General features: G+C 39.9%; 1 protein-coding gene across 2 annotated transcripts in view; it reads left to right on the top strand.

Moving 5' to 3' along the window:
* The window catches only part of FCHO2 (FCH and mu domain containing endocytic adaptor 2), a 242,751-nt gene that overhangs the window by 14,064 nt on the left and 202,334 nt on the right, over nucleotides 1–26,353 (top strand). For both annotated transcript variants that reach the window (XM_074952749.1, XM_074952748.1), the window contains exon 2: nucleotides 14,257–14,348. In XM_074952749.1, coding sequence (XP_074808850.1) covers nucleotides 14,257–14,348 — 92 coding nt within the window. The remainder of the gene's footprint in view (nucleotides 1–14,256; nucleotides 14,349–26,353) is intronic.

Genomic DNA, 26,353 nt, shown 5'->3' with positions numbered 1-26,353 from the left:
AAAAAAGGACCAGGAAGATGAGGCAAAACAGAAAGCTAAATGACGTTCATCTGGCGCTTTGAAAACTCCCGGAGAAAGGATTTTTTTGCAGAGCTTCATCTGAAAAGAAACCCAAAACTGAGCAAACAAAACTTGACTCATATTTGAAGTCCTCAAAGGCTACAGTCACCAGGGATGCCAGTACTTTCCGTGAAGGGCTGATGGAAATAGTTTGCTTGAGTTCAACACTGCTCACTACTTTCAGGCTAAAAAACAAAGGATTCCAAAAAATTGCAGGTGAAATGGGTCGGCAGCTTGGCGTTTTGACGGGGCACGATGCGGTTCATCATTTAGTTGTCAGCACAGCTGAGTCTGGTCGCGAAGAGCTCAAGAAAGCTTTGGAGCAAAAATTTTGTGCTACCTGAAAATGGATGTGGCAACCCGTGGAAACAGATTTCCTTGCAAACAATGCTCAGTACTACGAAGAAGGAAAAGATAAAGCTGTGGTAAAAACTTTGGACATAATTGACGCTGAAGGGCGTCACAATTCTTTGTACGTGAGAAGTCAAGTAAAAGCTATTCTAGAAGAATTTGGGATCAGTGAAATGCAAGTGCTGAGCATCTGCGTTGACAATGCAGCAAATGTGACGTGTGCCGTCAAAAATTTCAGTGAGGACAATGAAACCATTTCTACCTCTGAGAACAGGGATGTGGACAGAACTGAAGCTATTTTGCCTGATGAAGGAACTAAAGGAATGGATGAAATCAAACTCAACATGGATGCTGCTGCGCAATGGGTTAATGACTCTAGCCTCATACTTCCAACATGGGCTTCATGAGGACAACTCAAAAGTCCAACTGATGAGGTGTGGTATTCACACTCTTCAGTTGGCAATCTGGAATGGACTGAACAAAGAACATGCCAAGAAATTTCTGGCAAAAATTCGACAAGTCGTTGTCAAACTACAAACCCCAAGTATTCGAAGTGTTCTGCTTGATCTGCATGAGGTAACTCAATCATTGGATACTGTGACTCGCTGGGGTTCAACATTTGCGATGATTGATTGGCTTCTCGTTTTTCAATGTTACTGTGAACAAGTGGCTGCTGCTGGAACAAGAGAACTCAAGTTAACAAAAGCTGAATGGGACGAAGTGAAGAACCTGCGAGACCTCTTGGCAAAGCCAAACCAAACAACCGTGAATCTTCAAGCTGTCGATGTAACCCTGGTAGTTTTAATGAAGGAATGGCAAAAACTGTCAAAATTCTTGCAAGAAAATGGTGGACAAATTTCAGAAGGAATTCTATCCTCCATGCAGAAACGCGAAGAGAAGCTTTTTGACAATATTAATTTCCTTGCTGGAGTTTATGTTGACCCCCAGTATTGGATTCTTCTTACCTCAAGGGAAATACCAAAGGCAAAGGAAGGGCTCCTTGATATTGCTCGACAACTCAAAAAACACAATCTATTGCTTCATTTGAACTCAGCGAAAGAGGTTGAAGAAAATGAAACACAACAAAAGGGGTCATCAACAATCGAATTTGCGGTTTCGGAAAGTTCACATCCTTCAGAAATAGCAGGCTGTTCTCAAACATTCATCTCTACTCTGACCTTGTTCGAGCATCCATCTCTGAGACGTCTTCAACCATCACAGGGAAATGGAGATAATTCAAGCACCAATTCTTCAGAAGATGACACCTTCGAAAAGGAATTGGATAAACAAAGATGCAGATGAGTTTCTGCGATTCATAATTGTAATGAAGCATTATTAAAGAGAAACTTTTGGGAAGATTGTGAGGCGATGGAGCCTATTGGTAGGCTAAAAGTTGTGTGTTTTTGAGGCCATTCACAGCTACCCACACCGCATTCAGGCTGCCTGTAGAATTGCTTTTGAGCATGCCAACAACTCAAGCTAGTGTAGAACGACTGTTTTCGGCTTTAAAATAAATTTTAAATGATTTGTAGCAGGCTATGAAAGATGACTTGATTGCTGCAATAATTTTTTCAGAATGAATTATGAATGATTCTAGTTTGTATCATTGTTGATATTTAAATTGTTTTAAAAGTTTGAATAAAAATGTGTTTTCAAAATTACAGTGTGCACTTTTTTATTTAGTTAAAAATTAATTTGAGTCGGCGCACTGTCAGAGCAGAGCTGGAGCAGTCACTATTGGTGCTGGAGTGGAGCAATTCAAAAATTTGATTGTGCCAAATCGCTGGATCAAGGACATTTTTGCTGCCAGACTGATATGCAAGAAACAACTAAAGACAATTAGAACAATGCTATGAATGTTGCTACTGATGTCCGCAAATTAATTTTTTAAAACCTCTGGCACGTCGCTGTACAAGGCAACCTTATTTGACCCTGAGATCCCCGTGGAAGCAAGAAATTTGGGCTCTTACATCCCATGCAGATGACAGATGGCAATCAACTCAATCAGCATTTAGGAATGGGCTTCCATATTTCTCTTGTCCAAACTGTAGCAACCACAAATGTGGTATCAGGGAAAGGGAGCCTATGCTTGGAGGCTCCACATCAAAGGACTTGGTGTATTCAGGAAAAACAATTACAGAATGTTTTGGACGGGAGGATAGTCCTGGATGCATTCAGTTCTTTCAGATTACTATTATCCCAAAAGGTGGTGTGGTTGAGAAGTACTATTGGGCCACTGTTTATATAAAACAGTATAAAACGTTAGATCCCTTCAAGGTCAGAAAGCCTTGCATATATAGGAGTGGTTGCAGGATTAGGAGTTTTCAATCAGTTCTTTCAGTGAATGTTCTGGAATGGAAAGCTCGTCGTTTTCATACAGCACTGAGAAAAAGCTCCAGTAGCAAGATATGTCTATCCACTTTAGAAGTAGGCTCTTGCAGTTGTCTTGGAGCTCAGGAGCAACACAGGTTTGATAATCCTAACAGTCCTGTATTGGCCCAGTTGGGTAGGGTTCTAAATGTCATTGTAGACGGCCAAAGCCAGTTCCATCAGGTTGAGAATCTGGACTCAAATCTTCATACTGACTGGGATGCACTGCTCCATCCCATCCCAGGAGACTTTCCTTAACAGCCTGGCTGCTGACAGGATAAGGAGCTCGTAGGCATGGTGATCTTCAAGAATATGCTTTGTTTCTGGTGTTTTTGGAAATCATTTACCAGAAGGACCTATACTTCCAATCGGAAGAGTTCGTAATGTGTCTCAAATTAAAACAAAAAACCCCTTTAAGTTTACTTTAAAACTTTGAGGCCTGATTCTCCTTACACCAGTTTTACACTAATACTGTACCACTTGATTTCAGGGGAGTCACCTGATTTACGCGAGTGTGAGCGAAATAAGTTAGTTCATTCGTATATTAATAAACCTTAATGAATAGCATATTTAACTAAATTTGTGGAGGAGGAATTGGTTTTAAAATAAGTTATGAATATTTGAAAATACAGACATGAGCATGCACAATTTGAAGTTCCGAAGAGAAGCATTCAAAAATCAGTAAATCTCATGTTAAAGTTGTTCCAGGAAGGAGATCTCTGCTACAGATGTGTTGTTTTCTGCTTCTCTTCTACTTGTTAAATGTAAGCCTTGTCATAATCCGGTTAAAGTATTACTTAAAATATACATACTTTGGAATATGACAGAGTTAGCAGTGCCGGGGCAATTCTAAATCTTAGAATTACCTGATTTTATGTTTGTTTGATCTGACAACTTTATCTTTGCACTTAATTCTAGAGTTTTGCACTTAATATTAAAAATGAGCTCTTTAGAGTTGACCAGAGCCCCAACAAAAAGAGGCAAATATTCCTAGTCTTGTTTTGTGGTGAATGTGGAAGAGAGTAATTTTAATATGAACACAATTAGTTGTTCCTTTTCTCATGTGTATGGAAGCAGCTCTAGTTTCTATTTTTTTTCACCCTTTGCATGCACACACAATAATTAACATTTGTCAGAAGGCTACCGTTTTGTTTGTAAAGTAGTGAACTAACCGTCATAGGTGTGACGAGGAGTTAAGTAATATTTTTTTATTGAACCAACCTGTGTTGGTGAGAGAGACAAGCTCTTCTTCTATGTGGCTTGAAAGCTTTCCTGTCTCTCCAACCGAAGGTGGTCCAATAAAAGATATTACCTCATCCACCTTGTTTCTCTAATATCCAGCCACTGACATGGCTACAACTACACTGTCATTGGTGTATAATATGTGCCTTATGGAGCTGAAAGTTTGGAAGTGTGGTCACGGATGCTGAATTTGATCTGTTGGGTCAACTGGTCAACTTCACCTTGTGGGCTTCTGCAGGTTTCACCTTTTGGCTTGAAAAGCTTTTCAAAATCAGTACATAGTTGTTTAGTATTACCAGTAGCCTCCTGTAGAGTAGATTCCACTGAAACTTTCAAGGAAGACAACTTGACAGATAACCAGTAATGTAGGCACTGCATTTTCAAATACATTGTAGGGTTGACATGTGAGAGAATGTGAATGAGTATTCTAGAATTTCGGTTTCATTGTTGATAAAGAAGGAAATATTTGGTCATGGCACTACTCAGGACGGCATGTCAGGGGTCTTGCAACATCTCCATGGGGTTATAGTTCTTGTAATGAATGGAGTTTTGACCAAGAACATAAGGACCAGAATTCATTATAATGTAGTATGTGACCTCCAAATGATTGCTGCTGTTTCATTTATAACTTTAAGTATCTTAATTAAAATGTTTCTATAATGGTTTCTTGTTCAAAAAGTGTGGGTACAAAGGCACATCAATTAAAATGAGTGATGATTTGAAAACAGGAAATTATCCAGTTTTCATTTCATACGAATTCACAGTTAAGAGACCTCGACTTTTTATGGATTAAAATAAAATCCTATTAAGTCAGAGGACTTTTTCCATCTGTAGTTTTTGAATGTCTGTTTGCTTGTTTCCTAGAGAATAAGTTGTTTTTTTAGGCTTAAACAAATCATATTTAAATTATGTATCATAACAGAGTATTTTTCTAATTCCTTTTTCACATTACTGTCAGGGAGTGGAGCTATTTGAATTTTGGATAGATGATTCTAGGCAAAGCAGCATACTCCTGCACAAACTCAGAAGGTACCAATTAGCTAATAAAGCTTAGATAAAATAGTATAATTGACTTTTGTCAGATGTTTGTTTACCTTTCCCATCCTTGATGGGATAAGAAAATCTGTGTTCTAAATTTCTATAATCAAAGACAATTAAAGTTTGATCATGGACAGAAAGGACTGCTGCTTTGGCTCTGCACGTATTTACTGTTTGTTAGCAGCTCATCTGCTGAGTTTTGCAGATAAAATAATGGTGTTAGCTGCTTTTCCCATTAACTGTAAGACAGAAGTATTTGTCTTGTCTAGTGCAGGAAAATTCAGGATAAACTTAAGAGGTGATGCATTTTACACATACTTATGTTAGGAGCTAGGTCTGTATTTATGTTTTATGCTAATAGACAGTGTGCAAAGTAGACAGTCCTTGTACTTTGTACTACTTGATTAAAAATGTAGGAAATCAGAAATGCTGCAGATGTGCCAAGTTAATTCTGGCTACTATACCAAACATAAGCTTTACATTCAAATTTGCTACATATAAAACATGAGAATTTCTTCTTGGAAATTTCAAGATGTATTACGGTAGTTCAACAAAACAGGGAGTTCCTGTAATCCGTTTCCTGTTATGTACAGGTTGTAGAAAAACTGAATTCAGGCTGAAGAGTTGCTGACAGGGCTACTTCATTTTCATGAGAACATTGTTTAGTTGCTGATGAAGGGAAGTTGAAATGAAATATCATCTAAAGGTTAGCTACCTTCACTTTCTGTGACCCTTACTTTTTTGTATGCATAGTTTGGGTAAATAATGTCCTTACATGGGCCTATTTAATAGAAATATTAATGGATACTGGAAGCCCCATTTTCTCTTTGCCCTGCTCTCTCCCCTGACATCTGAGAAGGACCCCCTTTATGACAATGTCAGAAGAGAAGTATCAATCTGAAGCCCAGCTGCTGAAGAGAAAATCTTCAATGCCTGTGGGAGGAAAAGAAAGCAATACCAGAAGTCCTAAATAACCAGTGATGATTGTGTGTGGAAGGGTTCACACACACAAAGCTGCAGTCTTGTTGGGGAGGACTGACACAATCCCCATTCAACAGATACTTTTTACTACAGAGATATTCACAAAGCAATCCTTCAAAATGATGTGAGGAGTATTGGAACTAACCTCCCTGGAGATGTTCCAGGTGAAAAACAGCTTTCCTCCTACCCCAAAAGAGCCATATCTGCGGGTGTTGGATTGGGAGGGAAGATGGGAAATCAGCATTTGATTTCACTGCTTCTCCACGTTATAGCAGAGGGTGGTAACTATTGCTAAAAGAAACTGGAATCCTTAAATACATACACACTATTCTCACAGCAAACTAACTGATCAAGAATTATTATTTTATCATTGGTTATTATTAGTTAATATAATAAAAGCATCCTGATTGGTTATATCACAGTGTTTTAATATCATGTGTTGCAAAGAGCCACAGGAGACGCATTAAAGAGCCACTTGCGGCTCAGGAGTCTGTCTGAGTATCACTGCCCTAGACAAACTTTTAAGAAACTTTCCACTGTAACGGATTGAGGGATGTTGCATGCACCAGATCAGTGTGACTCTCCAGTTGCCAGAGAATTGTCTCATGTTATTAGCCCTGAACACATTGTCAGAGGAAGGACCTTAGGGGACCTATTGGACTCCAGAAGATGGATCTAGAGCCAGATGATCAAACCTCATCTGATGAAAACATTTGGGTTTCCTTTGCCACCTCCTCCATGAGAAGATGTGATTCAGTTCCATGGGCTGGTAGAGAGAATGGCCTCCACGTTGAAAATTCTATCCGTGTCAGTGGAAGAGGTATCTCAGTCCATATTTGACTTTTTGGGGTGTCCTTCCAAGGGTAAAATCACTCTCCCTGTACAGAAGGGGGTACAAACAGAGCTGGTTGTAGTACAGTGCCTAGCACACGGGTCCAGGTCTGATAGGTGTTGTGCTACTACTACTCTACTAGTATGTGGCTGAATCCTTCCTCTGGACAAGTGATCTCCAAAAAAGGCCAGTGGGATCTACCAGTTTCCAGTTGAGGGTTTTTCCTGTTTCATATACATCTTGGTCCTAACACACTAGCTGACACTGCTGTTGTCCAGAGAATAAGAGGAGGGATGGGCTCATTTCACCCCATTGAACAGGAAGTTAAAAAGCTAGATGCCCAGGGAAGAAAGATCTTCTCTTCAGCTTTATTGGGCATTAGAGTAATTAGCAAGCTTTAGTGTCCAGATACCAGTACTGTCTGTGGAAGAAGATGTCTATATTTGATAAATCCATACCTGAGGAGCAAAAGAAACTGGTCAAAGCTTTTGTTTCTGAGCACTGATTAGCAGCCCAGACATGCATTAAGAGCTTCCTTTGGCTCCTTGGATGCAGCTTTTAGGATAGCTTTAGCTATTACCTTGAGGTGCCATTCACAGATCTGATCATCTGATCTGCCTCCTGAAGCAAGAACCCAAGTGGAATACCTTCCATTTGAGGATGATGAATTCCTTTAGTGCTAGAGCTGATATGCAAAAACCAAAGGTTAATAGAGCTATGGCTATAATCCCTCAAGATCTCTTAATCGCTTGGAAGATTCTGCATTCCTACTTGCAGATCCCACAGCCAGCCTATTTTCTTATTTTTCAGCCTGTTTTGCTCCCAAAAGATTAAATCAGCAACAGCCAAAAAGAAAAATTTACGTCTCCCCCAAAAGGGGAACTGGCTACGTCAGGGGCAGGCAAACTTTTTGGCCTCAGGACCACATTGGGTTTCCAAAATTGTATGGAGGGCCGATTAGGGGAGGCTGTGCCTCCCCAAACAGCCAGGCACGGCCTGACCCCTATTCGACCCCACCCTGCTTCTCACCCCCTGACAGCCCCCCCCCCCCAGGACTCCTACCCCATCCAACCCTCCCTGTTCCCTGTCCTCTGACGGCCCCCCTGGGACTCCTGCCCCATCCACCACTCCCTGTGCCCTGACTGCTCCCCACTGCTCTATCCAACCCCTCCTCTCATTCCTGACTGCCCTCCCAGGACCTCTGCCCCCATTCAACCCCCCTGTTCTCTGCCCCCTGGCCACCCCCTCGAACTTCCCTGCTCTCTATCCAACACTCCCTGCCCTGTTACCGTGCTGTCTGGAGCACCTGTGGCTGGCGGCGCTACAGCCCCACTGCCGTGCAGCACAGAGCACCAGGTCAGGCCGGGGCTCTGCAGCTGTGCTGCCCCAGGAGCACACAGCCCCCCTGCCCAGAGTATTGTGCCAGCGGCGCAGTGAGCTGAGGCTGCGCGGGAGGGGACGGGGGCTAGCCTCCCAGGCCAGGAGCTCAGGGGCTGGGCTGGAGGGTTCCGGACCATAGTTTGCCCACCTCTGGGCTACGTCCTCGCCGTCTTAGCAGAGATATTTGAGAGCCTCAAACCAGCTATGAGTCATTTACCTACCTCCTCGCTCCCCTCTTCCCTTTGGAAAGCCAACTTTCCCACTTTTTCAACTTCTGGAGAGTGCTATCATTACAGACACAGAGGGATTCAGGAAGTCATTCAGAGGGGTTTCTCCATCCAATTTGACATCCACTTTCTCCCAAACCTTCTTTCAGGGATCCCTATCTCCAGTATCTGTTAAGAACAGAAGTCTGCTCACTGTTGGAGGTAGGTGCTATAGAAGAAGTTCCCCCCCCCCCCCCCAAAAAAAAATTGGGAAAGGGATTCTATTCCACATATTTCGGAGGATGAGGGTCTTCCACCCATTCTAGATCCTTGAAAGCTCACTTAAACAACCTGGTAATTCATGGACATTGGAACCCCTGGGAAAAGAATCTGCATATGAACATATTAGAATTGAGAGCAGTTTGGTGTTCTCTCAAGTTCTTTCTCCCTCATCGGCAAGACAAAGTGATACAAGTGGGTCAGATAATGAGGCAGTGTTCTATGTCAACAAACAAGGAGGAGCTCATTCTAGACAGCTGTGGAAGGAAGCTGTGGAATTGTGGAACCGGTGCATTCATCATGACATTTATCCCATAGAGCAAGTCAACAGCCTGTGGATCTTTTGAGCAGGAATAGAAGACAGCAGCACAAATAGTCACTTGAAGAACTCAGTAGTAATGAGATATTCCCTGTTTGGGAGTATCCACAGATAGGTCTGTTGGCAATGAAGTGCAATTCAAAATGTCCAAAATTTTGTTTTAGAGCAGCAGCAGACATTCTGTAAGTCTTGTAAGTAAGGCACGAGAAGTAATTCTTTCATTCTACTCCGCGCTGATTAGGCCTTAACTGGAGCATTGTGTCCAGTTCAGGACGCCACATTTCAGGAAAGATGTGGACAAACTGGAGAAAGTCCAGAGAAGAGCAACAAAAATGAGTAAAGGTCTAGAAAACATAGCCTATGAGGGAAGATTGAAAATATTGGGGTTGTTTAGTTTGGAGAAGAGAAGACTGAGAGGAGACATAAAAGGTTGTTACAAGGAGGAGGGAGAAAAATTGTTCTTAACATCTGAGGATAGGACAAGAAGCAATGGGCTTAAATTGCAGCAAGGGAGGTTTAGGTTGAACATTAGGAGAAACTTCCTAACTGTCAGGGTGGTTAAGCACTGGAATAAATTGCCTAGGGAGGTTGTGGAATCTCAGTCATTGGAGATTTTTAAGAGCAGGTTAGACAAACACCTGTCAGGAATGGTCTACTCTAGATAATAGTCCTGTCGTGAGTGCAGGGGACTGGACTTGATGACCTCTTAAGATCTCTTCCAGTCCTATAATTCTATGATTCTGTCCATATCAGATGCGTTTCTGATTTACTGGGAAATAGATTTTCTCTATGGTGTTCCCCATCTGTACTCATTAAAAGTATTATAAAGAAAATAAGACTGGACCAGGCCAGAATAATTTTGACTGCCGCAGCTTGGGCAAGACAGAAATTACTGAGAGACAAATACTGTTTCGGATAGATGATGGTCTGTAAGTCATCACAGATTTCCTGACCCATTTGAATGGTTGGATTTACTTTCAGGAACCACACTCTTGATAGCATGGACCATGGGACCTTGAAATGTCTCGTTTTGATTTGAATTCAACAGATTTTACTAAATTCCAGTAACAATCAACCTGTCGTTGCTATGACCACAAATGGAAAAAGTTTTCTATTTGTGCAAATAATATTAACAGAGATCCAGCATCAGCCTCCTCTATTCAGTCCCTTCTGTAGTATCTGCTTCGTTTTAAGCCATTAGGAGACTTTGTGTCATTCATTAAAGTACACTTTAGCTATTTCTGTGCACCATGTACTAACTGATAAGACTGTATTTACCCATTGCACAGCTGAGAGATTCATGGAAGAACTAATGAACGTTTTATCATCTAGTCAAAGAAACTACACTAAGAAGGGATCTTAACAGGACTGCTTGAGTTAAATCGAAAGTGGGTTTATTCACTGATAAATTTTTTTAGTTATTTTCCTAAAGAAAGGTTCATTTTCAGTAGTTGGTATAACCATTAAAACATGTTGATTTGCAACCAGATACAGCAGGGCTGGGCAAACTTTTTGGCCTGCGGGCCACATCAGGGTTCTGAAAGTGTATGGAGGGCAGGTGTAGTGTATTAAATTGCTCCCCGTAGGAATGTGCTACTTACCGTGTACTACTTATGGCTGTCAGTTCTGGTGTGCTGAGCGGCATGGTAAGGGGGTGGGGAGTGGGGGGGTTGGATAAGGGGAGGGGATTCCAGGGAGTGGTCGGGAACAGGGGTGGTTGGATAGGTGTGGGAGTCCCGGGGGACCTGTCAGGGTGGGGGGGGTTGGATAGGGGTAGGTGCAGTCAGGGGAAAAGGAGTGGGGGGGATGGTTAGGGGCGGGGGGGTCCCAGGAGGCGGTGGTCAGGGGACAAGGAGCAGGGGGGTTGGATGGGGCGGGGTTTCTGAGGGGGGTGGGAAGTGGGAGGAGGTGGATAGGGGGCAGGGGCCAGGCTGTTTGGGGAGGCACAGCCTTGTAGTGTATTAAATTACTCCCCCGTAGGAATGTGCTATTTACAGTGTACTAATGGCTGCCAGTCAGGTAGCACATTCCTACGGGGAGCAATGTAATACACTACACCGGGTGGCTCTCCCAGCCATGCTGTCCGGCAGGAGCTTGCAGCCCTGCCACCCAGAGTGCTGGTGGCACGGCGAGCTGAGGCTGTGAGCTAGCGTCCCTGGTCGGGAGCTCAAGGGCCAGGGAGGACGGTCCGTGGGCCGGATGTGGCCCGCGGGCCGTAGTTTGCCCACCTCTGAGATATAGCCTTTACACTAAATTTGGTAAGTTTTCTTACCTAAGAAGATGCACTTTATTTTTTGCAAATGTATTTAAACAATTATGTAGCTTAACATACATTTACTCAGTCTCTTCATTTTTACATTTTGTTATGTTAGAAGATCGTGAATGACTTTTCTTACTTTATGATTTTGTACTTAGAATTTGTCAGGCTGCATTTGAGTGGAATTGGAAATTGTATTGTTAAATGTGAAGAGAATTAAGGTTTTCCGGTATGGAAAAGGTTGAGAACCACCACATTATGAAATCTAAGGAGAATACCTTCAATTTTAGAAGTTCAAAAGTGGTGTGTGTTTCAAGATATTTAGAAATATGTTAGTGTGTGAATTGTGGAGTTTGTGGGGACCAAATAAATGTGAAGAAAATAGAACAGTATTTTAAAAAGGGAGCATTTAAAAATGTTTCCTCTGCAAAAATTAATGGTTTACTTTAATACATGTATAGTAGATTCTGTTGTTCTCTGAAGAGTTATTGTGGCCAAATTTGGAAACTAAATTGTCTCATGAAAATATAAACAGTAAGTTTAGTTCTGTCTGAATTGTTTCTAATGCCTTATTGCCTCCATTGTGTGGGGGCAGAGGAATGGGAGTTCCTAGGTCAGGCAAAAATTGTAGTAAGTTTAGTAGTCACCTATTGTTGAATGAGTATGCAAGTACTGTTTAGCTTTACGTTGGTCTACATTTTAGATACGCAAAGCAAAGCAGTGTGATAACTTGGAAGGGGAGTAGGTATTGAACTGGCTAAGGTTAGCATTTGCAAATAGCCTATGTAGAGTAAATAAATACAGTTCTGGCTTCTGATCACCTGGATTTGCTGATTATGGACTCTTTTTGATCTTAAGGTATTTTCTGACTTATGTTCCTTTGTACGCAGTACTAAGAATTTTCTTGCATTGAGTTTGGTAACATTGGCCTTAACTGCTGATTGAGCCAAGACTTCTCATTTCACTTTTTCTGGTTTCGAGTTAGACCAGTAGTTGAAACAAAAAGACTACACAAATAAAGTGGAAAGACTTAAATCTGTTAGCCAAACAAATTATATTTTCTATTAATCAGATTTTTCTGTTCCTTTTTTCTGAGCTATGAGCTCCAGGAAACTGCACCCGCAACATTACACCAGTGTTAAATTTTTTAAAAAAGTGTTAATCCATTTATAGTTTACTGTGCTTAACTATATGCAAGACAGTCTATTTACATACTTGTAAAGAGACTAAATTGGTACAGACATATAACTACAGCTAAATCAATCTGCAACTTGCTGAACTTTATATTCACCTTTTTTTTTTTAACATTGTGATGAATGGTAACCTGAAAATTAAAATAAGATTAATACTCTTAATGTTGTTTGGAACCAGTAAAGCAAAAAAACCCAAAATTACTATGAGGTAGATCAGATATACTTAGATTGGCTCTTGAATGTGTCTCTTGCAGCTCTTTGCAGCACGTGATATTAATCACACAGTGTGATTTAATTATTAACTCATCTAAGTTATTAACCAGTCAAGATGCTTTTACCATGTTGTTAATCAATTTGTAGTTGGTCAGTCATTTTGCTGTGAGAATAATATAATATACACTAAATATTTCCCGTCACACTGTGTTTAAATATAAATATATATAGTACTATAGTAAATGAAAAAATGAATTCACACTACTGTGGCTCTTTTGGGCCACAGTGAATGTTGGTGGATGTTGATAGCTAATTTAGCTCCTGAGGTCTCGATATCACTGAGGTAGATGAATGAAGGTGGTCCAGTTCAGATTGCTATTATATTTCGTTGTTTAATAGTTATATATAACACCTTTTAAGTGCGCTTGGTACATTATGAAGATAACTGTCCATGCCACTTAGTGCTCTACAATCTAAATATCGCAAATATAATTGATGATAGGCAAAGGGAGGTTGTAGGGGATGGAAGAGAGCGATTAATGGTTTTAGCCATTTTACCAAATATTATAGAGGGAGAAGTGACAAAATTTGGCATGGACCTGAATTTGAGGAAAGAAGAATTGGTCACTCAAACTGACTTTTCACAGAGGACTGTGGAGTGGTCAACAGTGATGGAGAAGAGGGGAAGGGTAGGTACTGCAGAAGGAAAGAGTTCAGTGTTTTGACAAGTTTGTTTTGAGAAGTGGTGGTGAGACATCCAGGAGGAAAAATCAGAAAGACAGGAAGATAGATGAGTCTGGAAAGAATGGGAGAGATTGGATTGGAGAGAGACATTTAGGTAATCAACACAAAGATAGGAACACCATGGGAGTATATTAGGTGATTCAGGGAGTGTGTATAGAGAAAGAGAAGAGAGGATGAAGGACAGACTTTCTGGGAACAACAACAGAGGTGGAGGTTCAGGGAGAAAGAATTCAGTGCTGAAGGAGCACCCTGCAAGGTGTGGGAGGTTAGGATGGCGGGGGGGTACAGTAATTCAGAAACCCAAGGAAAAGAGGGTCTTCAACATAGCATAGAAAAAGTGCATATGAAAGAGTGGCAATGACTTGGCAAGGAGTTCATTTGTGACTACTGGGTTAATTGTTTGCAGTGTTTTTGTAGCTGTGTTCGTCCCATGATACTAGAGATACAAGGCGGATGAGGTAATATTTTTTTATTAGACCAACTTCTGTTGGTGAAAGAGACAAGCTTTCAAGCTACACGGAGCTCTTCTGAAGGACAGCTGAAGGACACCTACCTTTTCTCTCTATTGGGTTAAATGGAAATTGAGTGGTTAGGAAATAAGCTGGGTTGGAGCAGATCAGGAAAGCAATTGGTGGACAGAAGTTGAAGCATAAGGAACAGCCAGCTTGTTCAAGGAGGATGAAAGTTAATCAACTATTACAATGTATAGGTACAATACTTTGTTCTATAATTGTTTTAATAAGTTGTGCTTCATAGTTTTGATTAAACTATAAAGTCTTTTTATTCTTTAGGGGGAAAGGAACAATGGCTTTGATGTCCTCTATCATAACATGAAACATGGACATCTGTCGACAAAAGATTTAGCAGATTTTATAAGAGAAAGGTAAGTATTTACCTTACTATTTTTGAATCTTAGCATACCTGTGTGTGTTTACTTTTGAAAGTTTGATTGTGTAATGTGATGGTATGCATATTTTTTTGTGGCTTTCACAGGCTCTGCTATATTTTTCCAGGTTCTTTAGGCATACTCTGTTTGCTTACAAATGCATATTGTCTCTTGTGCTTCAGTTATTACTTGATTTCTACTTTGCGGATTTGATTTAGCTGACATTTGCCTTAGTGAGCTAAGAAGGGTAAAGATGGAGATGCCAGAATATTCAGTGTTAGGAGTCAACTATTTTAAAAAAAAAATTAGTATACTGTTTAATTGTTGGAAGAAAACCATTGATTTCTTTTCTTAGGCAGTAAAAACAATATTTGTTCGAGAAAGATTAGCACGATCATTGCTCATAAAGTGAGAACAAACACCTCCCCAGGCTCTAGTATAATACCTAATAAAGTGAAATTCTCAAATTTAAAAAATAGCAGAAAAAAGAGACTCAGAATCAAAATAGAGTAAATGGGGGTGTGAGGAAAAAAATATAACCAATAAACAAGAGTGCCTACCATATTTTCAGAATTGGCAGGAGTGAGCTGCAGGACTAGCAACATGACACTTAGGCCAACAAAATGTGCATGTTCTATTTTTACATAATCAAGAGTAAAATCTCAGCAAAAACATAATGCAGACTAGCTTTTTTTATCATATCTTCCACCATTAATGGGACTCATGGCAAAGATTTTTTTTTGTTCTTGCTTGTACACACAATGTAGAGCACAAACTAGAATTTTATAATTCAGATTGTTCTCAAATATCTTTAGAAAAGAGCTCTTAATAAAAATATAGATTTAATACTGTATAACTTACAAAAGGGCACATTTTTATTTGGACAAGTATAGGTTTGTGGAACCCTTATGCTAAATCTTTTGGTTTTTTTAGGGTACTTTAAAACTTAAGGGACTTTACATTTAAGGGCAATTTTTTGTTTTTTAAAAAGTAAATATTTATGAGAATTGTCTTCCAGGAACATTAGACTTTATTGAGAGTTTTGTATAAGTAAGTATTGCAGGGTTAGGACCTTAAACAAAAATTGACCCAAATAATTTCAAGATATAGCTAAAGGAAGTTTAAAACGCTAATAAGAATATTATTGTAGTTTGATAAATGTAAAGAAGGAAAACACAAATTGTGGAAAATGATTGATTTGATCATTTTCACTGTTTCTCATGCACTCATAAGAATATAATCATTAGAGGCATTCAGTTCCCAGCGATTCCCTTAATTAAGCTTAGTTTTAACCAAAATTGAGATTCATTTGAGCATTCTTTCTTAGGTGAAAATTCAATAGAAGAGGAGCTAGATTTCATGATAAAATCAAGGTTGACACAAGGGAAAGTGAGTCTTACTCTTCTTCAAAGGCCCATTTCAACACACGCTTCTGGAGCAAGGAGAGTTTCAGATTGAAAAGATAACTTTATTTTGTATGACATTAGGTTTTTAATTATGAAATTAGAAACAGGGAAAAAAACTTAGTGCCAGAGAGAATTAGGGTGATGGTTAAAGAAAATTACCTACTGTCAGCTGTGTCCAATCAGTGCTAATTCATGACTGCTAATCTGATTTAAATTTTTTTCTTGGACAAATATTGGGTACTCGGTCAGAAATAGAATTACCAGTCTCAGCTAGATTCATGCTAACAGAATCAAAAATTTTGAAAGCAAGTTTTACATTTTAAATACCCACCCAAACTATTTGGCAGTAATCTTTGACTAGCTTAACTCATGAAAAGTTAGTGTAACAGGAAACATAATAGAAATATCCACCTGATTCAATTAATTTTTTGTTCATTAATTTCTAAATTTCTATAGTTTATCTAGTAGTATAACAAGCAACGTAAGTCATAGTAAAAATAATGATCAATAATCACCTTTGATTGATGCCTCACTTAAAAAAAATTATCTACAAAATGCTGTAAAAGTGCATTGACATTTTCTTTCCCATTGTTCTTCATATACTAACAGAAAATAGGGTAAGAGAGGTCTCTAACTGCCAGCTTCCGGATGAGCAGGAAAGCTGTATAATTGTCACAAAAGCAGCATTTCCCTGCTTCAGTGTTTTGAATTGTAAACGTTCAAGGGGGATTGTTTAAAGTGTTTTAAAAAAAACCTATCATATAGCAGCTAATAATAAACTATGTTTTATCTCTAAATTTGGCACCTAAAAAAGGGAAATGCATTCCTTTGAAGACAAGTTGAATCAATGCCCTGTGTAATCCAAAATTGTTGATGTCCTTACCACAGAATTGAGCTCAAAAATCTGTTTGTTTAAAAAATAAATAAATAAGCCATTATGGTTTAAAAAAAAACAAACCCAGAAACAAAGCAAGAAAACCTTCTAAATCTGATGTTTTAGTGGTCCCTTTCAGTTGTGCCTATCCCACCAACACAAACTAGGTCCCACATATTCCCAAGTGCCAAAAGCTCCGAAAGTTCCTTACCAAGCTGCCAAAACTTCCAAATTCCTATGACATTTTGTGCAATGAAACTTTTTTTGTTGTCACTACAAAGATCTGTGGCACATAGAAAACACACAGAATAAATCAAACTTAATAATTGATTACATGAATGATGTTTTATTGATATTCATTTCCATTTTAAATTGGATAAAAACCTCCAATTTTGAGCTTACTTGAAGGCATCACAGCCATTTTATTCTGCACCATTGGAATATTGTAGAAGCTGGATGTCCTTGCTGCAGAATTTAGGTCTATGTTGCTGTGGATTATGCAATGCTTTTGCTATATTAAGATCCTTACAGCACTCAGAGCAGCAAGAATCTGAAATATTGAGTACTTGTGGCACCTTAGAGACTAACAAATTTATTTGAGCATAAGCTTTCGTGAGCTACAGCTCACTTCATCGGATGCATTCAGTGGAAAATACAGTGGGGAGATTTATATACACAGAGAGCATGAAACAATGGGTGTTACCATACACACTGTAACGAAAGTGATCACTTAAGGTGAGCTATGACTAGCAGGAGGGTGGGGGGAAAAACCTTTTGTAGTGATAATCAAGGTGGGCTATTTCCAGCAGTTGGCAAGAAGGTCTGAGGAACGGTGTGGGGGGGGGGGGAGAAATAAACATGGGGAAATAGTTTTACTTTGTGTAATGATGCTTTGGAGAGGTTTTAGTTGGGGACTGAAGGTGATGGCTAGTGGCGTTCTGTTGTTTTCTTTGTTTGGCCTGTCCTGTAGTAGGTGACTTCTGGGTACTCTTCTGGCTCTGTCAATCTGTTTCTTCACTTTAGCAGGTGAGTATTGTAGTTGTAAGAATTCTTGATAGAGATCTTGTAGGTGTTTGTCTCTGTCTGAGGGGTTGGAGCAAGTGAACGCCACTAGCAATCACCTTCAGCCCCCAACTAAAACCTCTCCAACGCATCATCAAGGATCTACAACCTATCCTGACGGACGACCCATCACTCTCACAGATCTTGGGAGACAGGCCAGTCCTTGCTTACAGACAGCCCCCCAACCTGAAGCAAATACTCACCAGCAACCACACACCACACAGCAGAACCACTAACCCAGGAACCTATCCTTGCAACAAAGCCCGTTGCCAACTGTGTCCGCATATCTATTCAGGGGACACCATCGTAGGGCCTAATCACATCAGCCACACTATCAGAGGCTCGTTCACCTGCACATCTACCAATGTGATATATGCCATCATGTGCCAGCAATTCCCCCCTGCCATGTACATTGGTCAAACTGGACAGTCTCTACATAAAAGAATAAATGAACACAAATCAGACGTCAAGAATTATAACGTTCAAAAACCAGTCGGAGAACACTTCAGTTTCTTTGGTCACTTGATTACAGACTTAAAAGTTGCAATTCTTCAACAAAAAAACTTCAAAAACAGACTCCAATGAGAGACTGCTGAACTGGAATTAATTTGCAAACTGGATACAATTAATTTAGGCTTGAATAGAGACAGGGAGTGGATGGGTCATTACACAAACTATTTCCCCATGTTTATTCCCCACCCCCAACCCCCACTGTTCCTCAGATGTTCTTGTCAACTGCTGGAAATGGCCCGCCTTGATTATCACTACAAAACGTTCCCCGCCTCCCCCCCCCCCCCCCCCGCCCCGCTCTCCTGCTGGTTATAGCTCACCTTAAGTGATCACTCTCGTTACAGTGCGTATGGTAACACCCATTGTTTCATGTTCTCTATGTATATAAATCTCCCCACTGTATTTTCCACTGAATGCATCCGATGAAGTGAGCTGCAGCTCACGAAAGCTTATGCTCAAATAAATGTTAGTCTTTAAGGTGCCACAAGTACTCCTTTTCTTTTTGCAAATACAGACTAACACGGCTGCTACTCTGAAACCTGAAATATTAATATTTTTAAAATCAAACTTTGTTTCTTTTTTAATTGCATTTAGTGCCCACATTTTAGTATGTTGTCTCCAAATATATATGAAAACACAGTCCCAAAAGACATTATTATGTAAGAAAACAATGAATCTACCAAGGGACGTGGAAGAGGTCTAAAAAAATATACTTTGAGGGTAGCTGACATTATTGTTTAAAACAGTGGCTCTCTACCTTTCCAGACTACTGTTCCCCTTTCAGGAATCCTGATTTGTCTTGCGTTCCCCAAGTTACAACTCACTTAAAAATGAATTGTTTACAAAATCAGACATAAAAATACAAAAGTGTTACTGCACACTATTACTGAAAAATTGCTTGCTTTCTCATTTTTACTATATAATTATATAATCGATTGGAATATAAATATTGTGGTTACATTTCAGTGTGTAGTATTTACAGCAGTATAAACAAGTCATTGTGTGAAATTTTAGTTTGTACTGACTTCACCAGTACTTTTTTATGTAGCCTGTTGTAAAACTAGGCAAATATCTAGACGAGTTGCTGTACCCCGAGGGGTACGCGTACCCCTGGTTGAGAACCACTCATTTAAAATGAACGCCTCTCTACTTAAAAACATAATTTCTTGTTGGTGGTATGGTCGAAATGAGGAGAGCTTGAAATAGGATGATGTATGAAAGGCATATTCCATGGATAAAGTCATAAAGAAAGTGCAAAATCAGTTTTGGGAAAAAAATACAAATTGGGTGAGGTTAAAGTTGGTGTCACTGGCAGCAATATGGGACTATAATAAAAGATGCATAGATAGATAGATAAAGGAGGCAGACATGCAGAGGCCCTTGGAATGAAGGGGTAACATGTCTGAAGTGATGAGGAAGGATGACCTTAGCAGTTGAATTTTGAGTGAATTATAGGAGAGGGAGTAATGTGGGTGTCAGGACAGGGAGGAAGACGTTACAACAATCAAATCAGGATACACAGGCCTGGACATTGTATCATCCTTAACTTCACTTTACTGTGCTTAGATATTTCAACATTACAATCTGGAATGGTGTCAAGTATCAGAGGGGTAGCAGTGTTAGTTTGTATCCACAAAAACAACTAGGAGTCCAGTGACACCTTAAAGACTAACAGATTTATTTGGGCATAAGCTTTCATGGGTAAAAAACCCACTTCTTCAGCTTATGCCCAAATAAATCTGTTAGTCTTTAAGGTGCTACCGGACTCCTCGTTAATCTGGAATGGACGTTCTATGATTTTCTATATTAAAATGCTACAAAAACTAATGTACAGTCTCATTTAAATTGAGTATACTTGGTATATTTTCAATTATTGACCCACCTATTGAGTTCATCTTTACTCAAACCTTCTCTAAAATTACCCAGTCTGTCCTCCCATATGACTCCTTTGGTTTCTGAAAAGTTAATATTTGGGAAGATGAGGATGGTTTACAAAGTCGTCAGTATTCTTTTGGGAAGGCCAGTTATCTCAAGATTTTATTTGAGGATAGTTTCTGTTGATGAAATAGAATGGTCTCCTTCATCACTCTTCCTCTGTAGTATCATATTTCAGATTTGTTGCAATCAGAGTTAAATGGGTCTGGCACTAAACACCTTTGGATTGAAAGTTTTCAGTGTTTGAACTGATAGGGACAGGATGTGGTGAATGTACAAAGGTCCTATCTTAGTTATTTGCCTATTATGTGCACTTCCACTTATTATGACAATCCGTTACCCTTTTAAATGTCAGTTCCTCTTTTTAAAAGTAAACTTCATTGGTTCACAGACATTGTCATTTTTATGGCAAGTATCCAAAATATTTAAAGCATTTTCTTGAGGTTTCTAGGACTCGTGGCTTCCTACATTTACATAAAATTGTTTGCCAGACTTCAGTTAGATCTTTTACATGATGAAATTAATCTTCTGTAGTCATTTCCTAAAAGAAATCCCTTTGTACTGAATAGAGTGTGAGAATGCCTGCAAAGATGTTTTATTCAGTACCTCGCTGTCGTAATAACCGTTTTCTCAGGCAATCCACGGTGAGCTCATTCGGACCATCTAACAGTGCACAGTTTCTGGAATTTTGAAGGGTTTGAGTTGCGCAAAAATATAATGGGTCTGAAGGCAGTTCTGTTGGCTCCCCTTCAATACTTCAGGAGGCCCAGTAACATTATTAACTGGGAATGTGTTTATTCTTGTTTGGTTAAAAGGAATTAACCAGGGAACTGATTCTTATTTAATATTTTAATTTAAACATATAAAATTAGTATAGGGATTTACAAAAATAAAAATGAAAACTGAAATAGAGTTGTTTACAAAATCAAAGTAGGCAAAAGGATATTAAGCAGAAGCAAAACAAATTTAGAAAAGGCCAAAGTTAGATTTAAATCAATTAGAAGTAGCCAGAAGCAGAGTTGCTTTATTTTTTAAATTAGGAATAGCTATGAGTTAAAAATGGAAGGGTTTACATAAAAAACAGGTTAGGCATGGTCTAACTAAATTAAGCAGTTTTTCTTTACTTTTTGATCAAATTGGACTCAAGTACACTAGCTAGCCTATACAGCTGCATCATCTAATCACTGTTTTCCTCCTCCGTCCTCCCACTCTCAGTTTGTTACACTCATTTGTTGAAACTTGTCTTACATTGGATTGTAAACTCTTTTGGGGAGGGGACTGTATTGTACATGCATTTGTACAGTTCCTATCACAATGGAGCTGGATTCTGATTTGAGGCCTATGTGTACTACTGTAACTTTAATTAAAAAAAAAAGAAGTCTGGGTTGTCCTTGAGTACTGTCAAGCTTAATCTGGCAGCCGTCTCATTTTACCATCTTCCAGCAGAAGGATCTTCTGTTTGTACCTAGGAGTTGCATAAATAAATCATTGTTTTGTACAAACTTGTTATGACATTTCATGCATATTGGTATTTGAAGGTCTCAGATGTGCTACAGCCTTCATTGAACAAATTCCATCAGATTTAGAGTTTCCATCTCTAGGCGATGCTACCTGGAACTCTACTGACATAGTTACACAGCATTACTTTGACTAGACAGTTAGATCAGGCATCCATTTTGAGGAAGCTGCCCTATAATTTAACTAACCCTACTCAGACCCACTGTTTTACAGGATTGTAACTGCTAGTTACTGCTAGTTCCCAAGATTCGGATTTATATTGACAATATTCAGTTAATTCTTATAGCAGTATAAATTTCACCTTATAGCAGTATAAATTATAGCAGTATAAATTTTGCTATTCTTATAGCAGTATAAATTTCACCTCTCTTCACCTTTCAACTTCATTATTTGAGTCTTTGCTAAAGTTTTAGTAAGTGAAAAGAACTGAAGGACAGCCCTAAAGTGGATTACTTCTGACATCTGCTCTAATCTTTCTTTCCTGGGCAGTCATAGAAATGTAGGGCTGGAAGGGACCTTGAGAGGTCACCTAGTCCAGCCCCCTGCACTGAAGCATGACCAAGTATACTTAGACCATCTGTGACAGGTGTTTGTCCAATCTGTTCTTTAAGCCGCCAATAACTGAGATTCCACAGTCTCTCTTGGAAGCCTATTTGCAGTTGATCACTGTCCTCTTTATAACAGCCCTTAACATATTTGAACACTGTTTTTAGATCCGCGTTCTCTTTTCTCAAGACTAAACATCCCCAGATTTTTTAACCTTTCCTCACAGGTCAGGTTTTCTAAACCTTGTACCATTTGTCTTGCTCTCCTCGAGACTCTTTCCACTTTGTTCACATCTTACTAATAGGGTGGTGCCCAAAACTGGACACATTACTCCAGCTGAGGCCACACCAGTGCAGAGTAGAGTGGCACAATTACCTCTCATGTCAAACATATGACAGTCCTGTTAATACGCCTCAGAATATTAGTCTTTTTTGCAACTGCATCACAGTGCTGACTTGTATTCAATTTGTGATCCATTATAACTTCCAAATCCTGGCCAGAAGTATTACTACCTAGCCAGTTATTCCCTGTTGTGTAGCAGTATATTTATTTTTCCTTTCTAAATATAGTGCTTTTCACTTGTCTTTACTAAATTTCATCTTATTGATTTCAGACCATTTCTCCAAGTTATCAGGCTCGTTTGGAACTCCAGTCCTGTCCTCCAAAGTGTTTGCTATCACTCACAGATTGATACTATCCACAGATTTTATAAGCAAACTCCACTATCGAGGTCATTAATGGAAATATTGACCAATACTGGACCCTGGACAGATCCCTGTGGGATTCCATTAGATATGTCCTCCCACTTTGGCAGTGAACCATTGACAACTACTCCTTGAGTAGTCTTTCAACCAAATGTGCACCCCACCTTATAGTAATTTCACCTGGGCCACATTTGTCTAGTTTGCTTATGATGACACGATAATGTCGTGTGGGACTGAGTCAAAAGTGTTACTAAAATCAAGATGTATCCTATCTGCGGCTAACCCCTCACCCACTAGGCCAGTAACACCATCAAAGAAGAAAATTAGATTGGGGTGTGTGACTTGTTCTTGACAAATCCATGTTGTCTTTAATTATCATCCTGCTGTTCTCTACTTGCTTACAAATTGATTGCTTAATAATTTGTTTCTGTCTCTTTCCAGGTATTGAACTTAGGTTGACAGGTCTATAATTCCCCAGATCCTCTTTGTTTCTCTTTGAAAGGATAAGTACTATGTTTCTCTTTATCCAGTCCTATGGGACCTCACCTGTCCTCCATGAGTTCTTGAAAATAATTGCTAACAGTTCCAAAATTGCTTCAGCTAGTTCCTTCAATGTCCTAAAATGAATTTAATCATGCACTACTGACTTGAATACATCTAATTTATCTAAATTTTCTGTAACCTGTGCTTTTTTCCTAATTTGGCTTGCATTCCTTCTCCCTTATTTTTATATTAAATGTAACTTTTCTTGTCTGCATAGTAAACACTGGCATTTTTATCTGTTTGAATAATCAAAGTGGTGGCTTCTTGTTGCAAAGATTTTTAACTGCTTCCTGAAGGTCCACAGTCTGGGCAAGCTCATGCTCTGTTGAGATGGTTGCAAGGCCGACCAGCCTCTCCTGTGTCATTGTGGAGCGTAGATGTGTTTTTATTAACTTCAGCGTGGAGAAGCTGCATTCTCCACTGGCAACTGTTACAGGAAGTGTTAGAAGTATTCACAGAGCAACAAAAGCATTTGGAAAGAGGGTGGTCATCCTATTTGTGCACACATATTCCAGAACAGGCTTTGGAGTTGATCCTGCTGAAATGTATCTTGAAAGGGCTTTCAGTTCATTAACTAAATCACTCTCATCAATATCGTGCATGTCATTATGTGTCAACACTGTCTCTAGTGCCCTGCATTGCTGGTGTAGGTCTTCTTCAGGTATAATGAGGAGCTTTGGAATATCATACAACATCCCAAATATACTGCTGTGTTCCTTGAGCTCCATGAAACGTTCTTCAACTGACTGTATTGCACAATCTAGCACCTGGTTAAATAATTCAAATTTGAATTGTTGTTTCGGGTCTCTTATGGGATTATTCCATGCCTCATAATCAAAATATCTTCTTCGGTGACTTTTGTATTCTTGAATGGGTGGGAAAATAGTTTGTGTGAAGTTCCTCTGCCAACTTCTCTGCACTCTTCAGAACGTTTTGAAATCCCTCATCTGACCGGTAAGACTGTAGGTATGACTTTGGTTTGTCCAGTTGTTCCATTGCTCCAGATATATCAAGGTCAACACCTTGGAGTTTCTTGCTTACAACATTTATTTCAAACAGTATGTCATACCACAACACTAAGCCACACAGAAATTTGAAGTTATGTATGTTTCTGGTGATTCCATTTCCCTCTGCCACTGTTCTCCCACGAACAGTTCCTGTCATAGCATTATCCTCCATAATGGCAACTATGGCATCATTTATCTTCCCAATTTGGTGTTTGATAGACTTTATCGCCTCCACTCGACTTTCCTATCGTGTGGTGCTCAGTGGTTTGTGTCAGAGAGGATGTTCCCAGATGTTGCTTCAAAATTTGCCATCGATGAGTTGATGCAGAGAAAAATACATAGATGCTTTGAATTACATTAAAAAATTCAGCAGCCTCACTAGAAGTTGATGCTGCATCACTGACCGCCAAGTTCAATGAATGAGAACTGCATGTGACAAAAAAAGCTTGAGGGTTTAATTCTCGGATCCGTGTCTGCACTCCTCTCTTCTTTCCTCTCATGTTGGCACCATTATTGTAGCCCTGACCTCTCATGTCAGCTATCGCAATTCCCGTATCTTCCAGTTTTTTAAGAAGCACATTTGTCATACTAGCTCCTGTAATATCATCAATGTCAATAAATTCTAGAAAACGCTCTGTGACAGTCACCATTGCAGGGACATTTTCACTAGGTTCTGTTGTTGTTACAAAACGCACCACTAGTCATTTGTTCCATATGGCTGATGTCAGGTGTGCAGTCCAGAATAACAGAGTAATATCTTGCTGACTTCAGATGTGCCACAATCTTCTGTTTGACTTTTGTTACCAGTAACTATATGATCTCATTTTGAATTGTTTTTCCAAGGTAGTGGTGTGTGTACATTTCTTGGGTGGTATGACGGGGCAAGGCCAGATGGCTATGGAAAAGTAGTGAGACCCCGATATATTAGCCCCAGGCTAAACAAATCCCTGTTACCAGGATAAGTAAATGGCAGCTGCTCCAGGTCAATTAAGACACCTGGGACCAATTAAGATCTTTCCAGAAAGCAGGGAAGGTTGTTTGGGACACCTGAAGCCAATTAGGGTCTGGCTGAAACGAGTTAAAAGCCTCCCAGTTAGTCAGTTGGGTGTGCGTGTCAGGAGCTGTAGGAGGAAGCCGTGCTGTTGGAGGAACTAAGCAGTACAAATCATACCAGACACAAGGAAGGAGGCCCTGAGGTAACGGAGAAGTAGATATTGAGGAAGTGGGGGCTGCTGTGGGGAAGTGGCCCAGGGAATCTTACACGTCCTATTTCCAAAATGTCAGCTACCATAGCTGCTACTATAGGGTCCCTGGGCTGGAGCCTGGAGTAGAGGGTGGGCCTGGGGATGCCCCACTTCCCTCCCCGATTAATCACTAAGACTGGGAGACATCAGAGACTGCAAGGGAGGGTTACATCTCCTCACTTCCCTTGCTGGCTTATGATGAAAATGGCTCAATAGGCTGTGACCCTTGCCTCTAGAGAGAGAAGGGCTACATGGAGGGTCACAGTGAACCTCTGAGGCTAGCGAAATCCTCCAGGAAGCGTGGGACCCACTGAGACCAGGACAGAGCTTTGTCAGAGTGGCGACTCTTCTTAGATGCTCCTGGAGTACAGCATCAAACTCAGCCATCAGCTCCACAATTTTAAGAAATTTTCCATTGTTTGGCACATACACTGATCTGAAGTGCCACACAGTGCTAGGTTTTGAGTAGCAAGCATTCTCACGATGGCAGTGAGCCTTTTCAGAACATTTTGCCAGTAAAGAGACTCTGATGCAATCTTCTCTTGATGCTGATCATCTATGGTGGCCTTTAACCTTAGTCTCATCTCAAGCTCTTTCCACCTATGGAATGCTCTCTGGTGATTTGCTGCCTTCTCATGACATGACAGATTTCT

This window comes from Natator depressus, chromosome 5, assembly GCF_965152275.1.
Source record: "Natator depressus isolate rNatDep1 chromosome 5, rNatDep2.hap1, whole genome shotgun sequence".
Classification (NCBI taxonomy): Eukaryota; Metazoa; Chordata; order Testudines; family Cheloniidae; genus Natator; species Natator depressus.
Note: the sequence above shows the minus strand (reverse complement) of the source record. Positions and strands in the feature narration are given on the sequence as shown.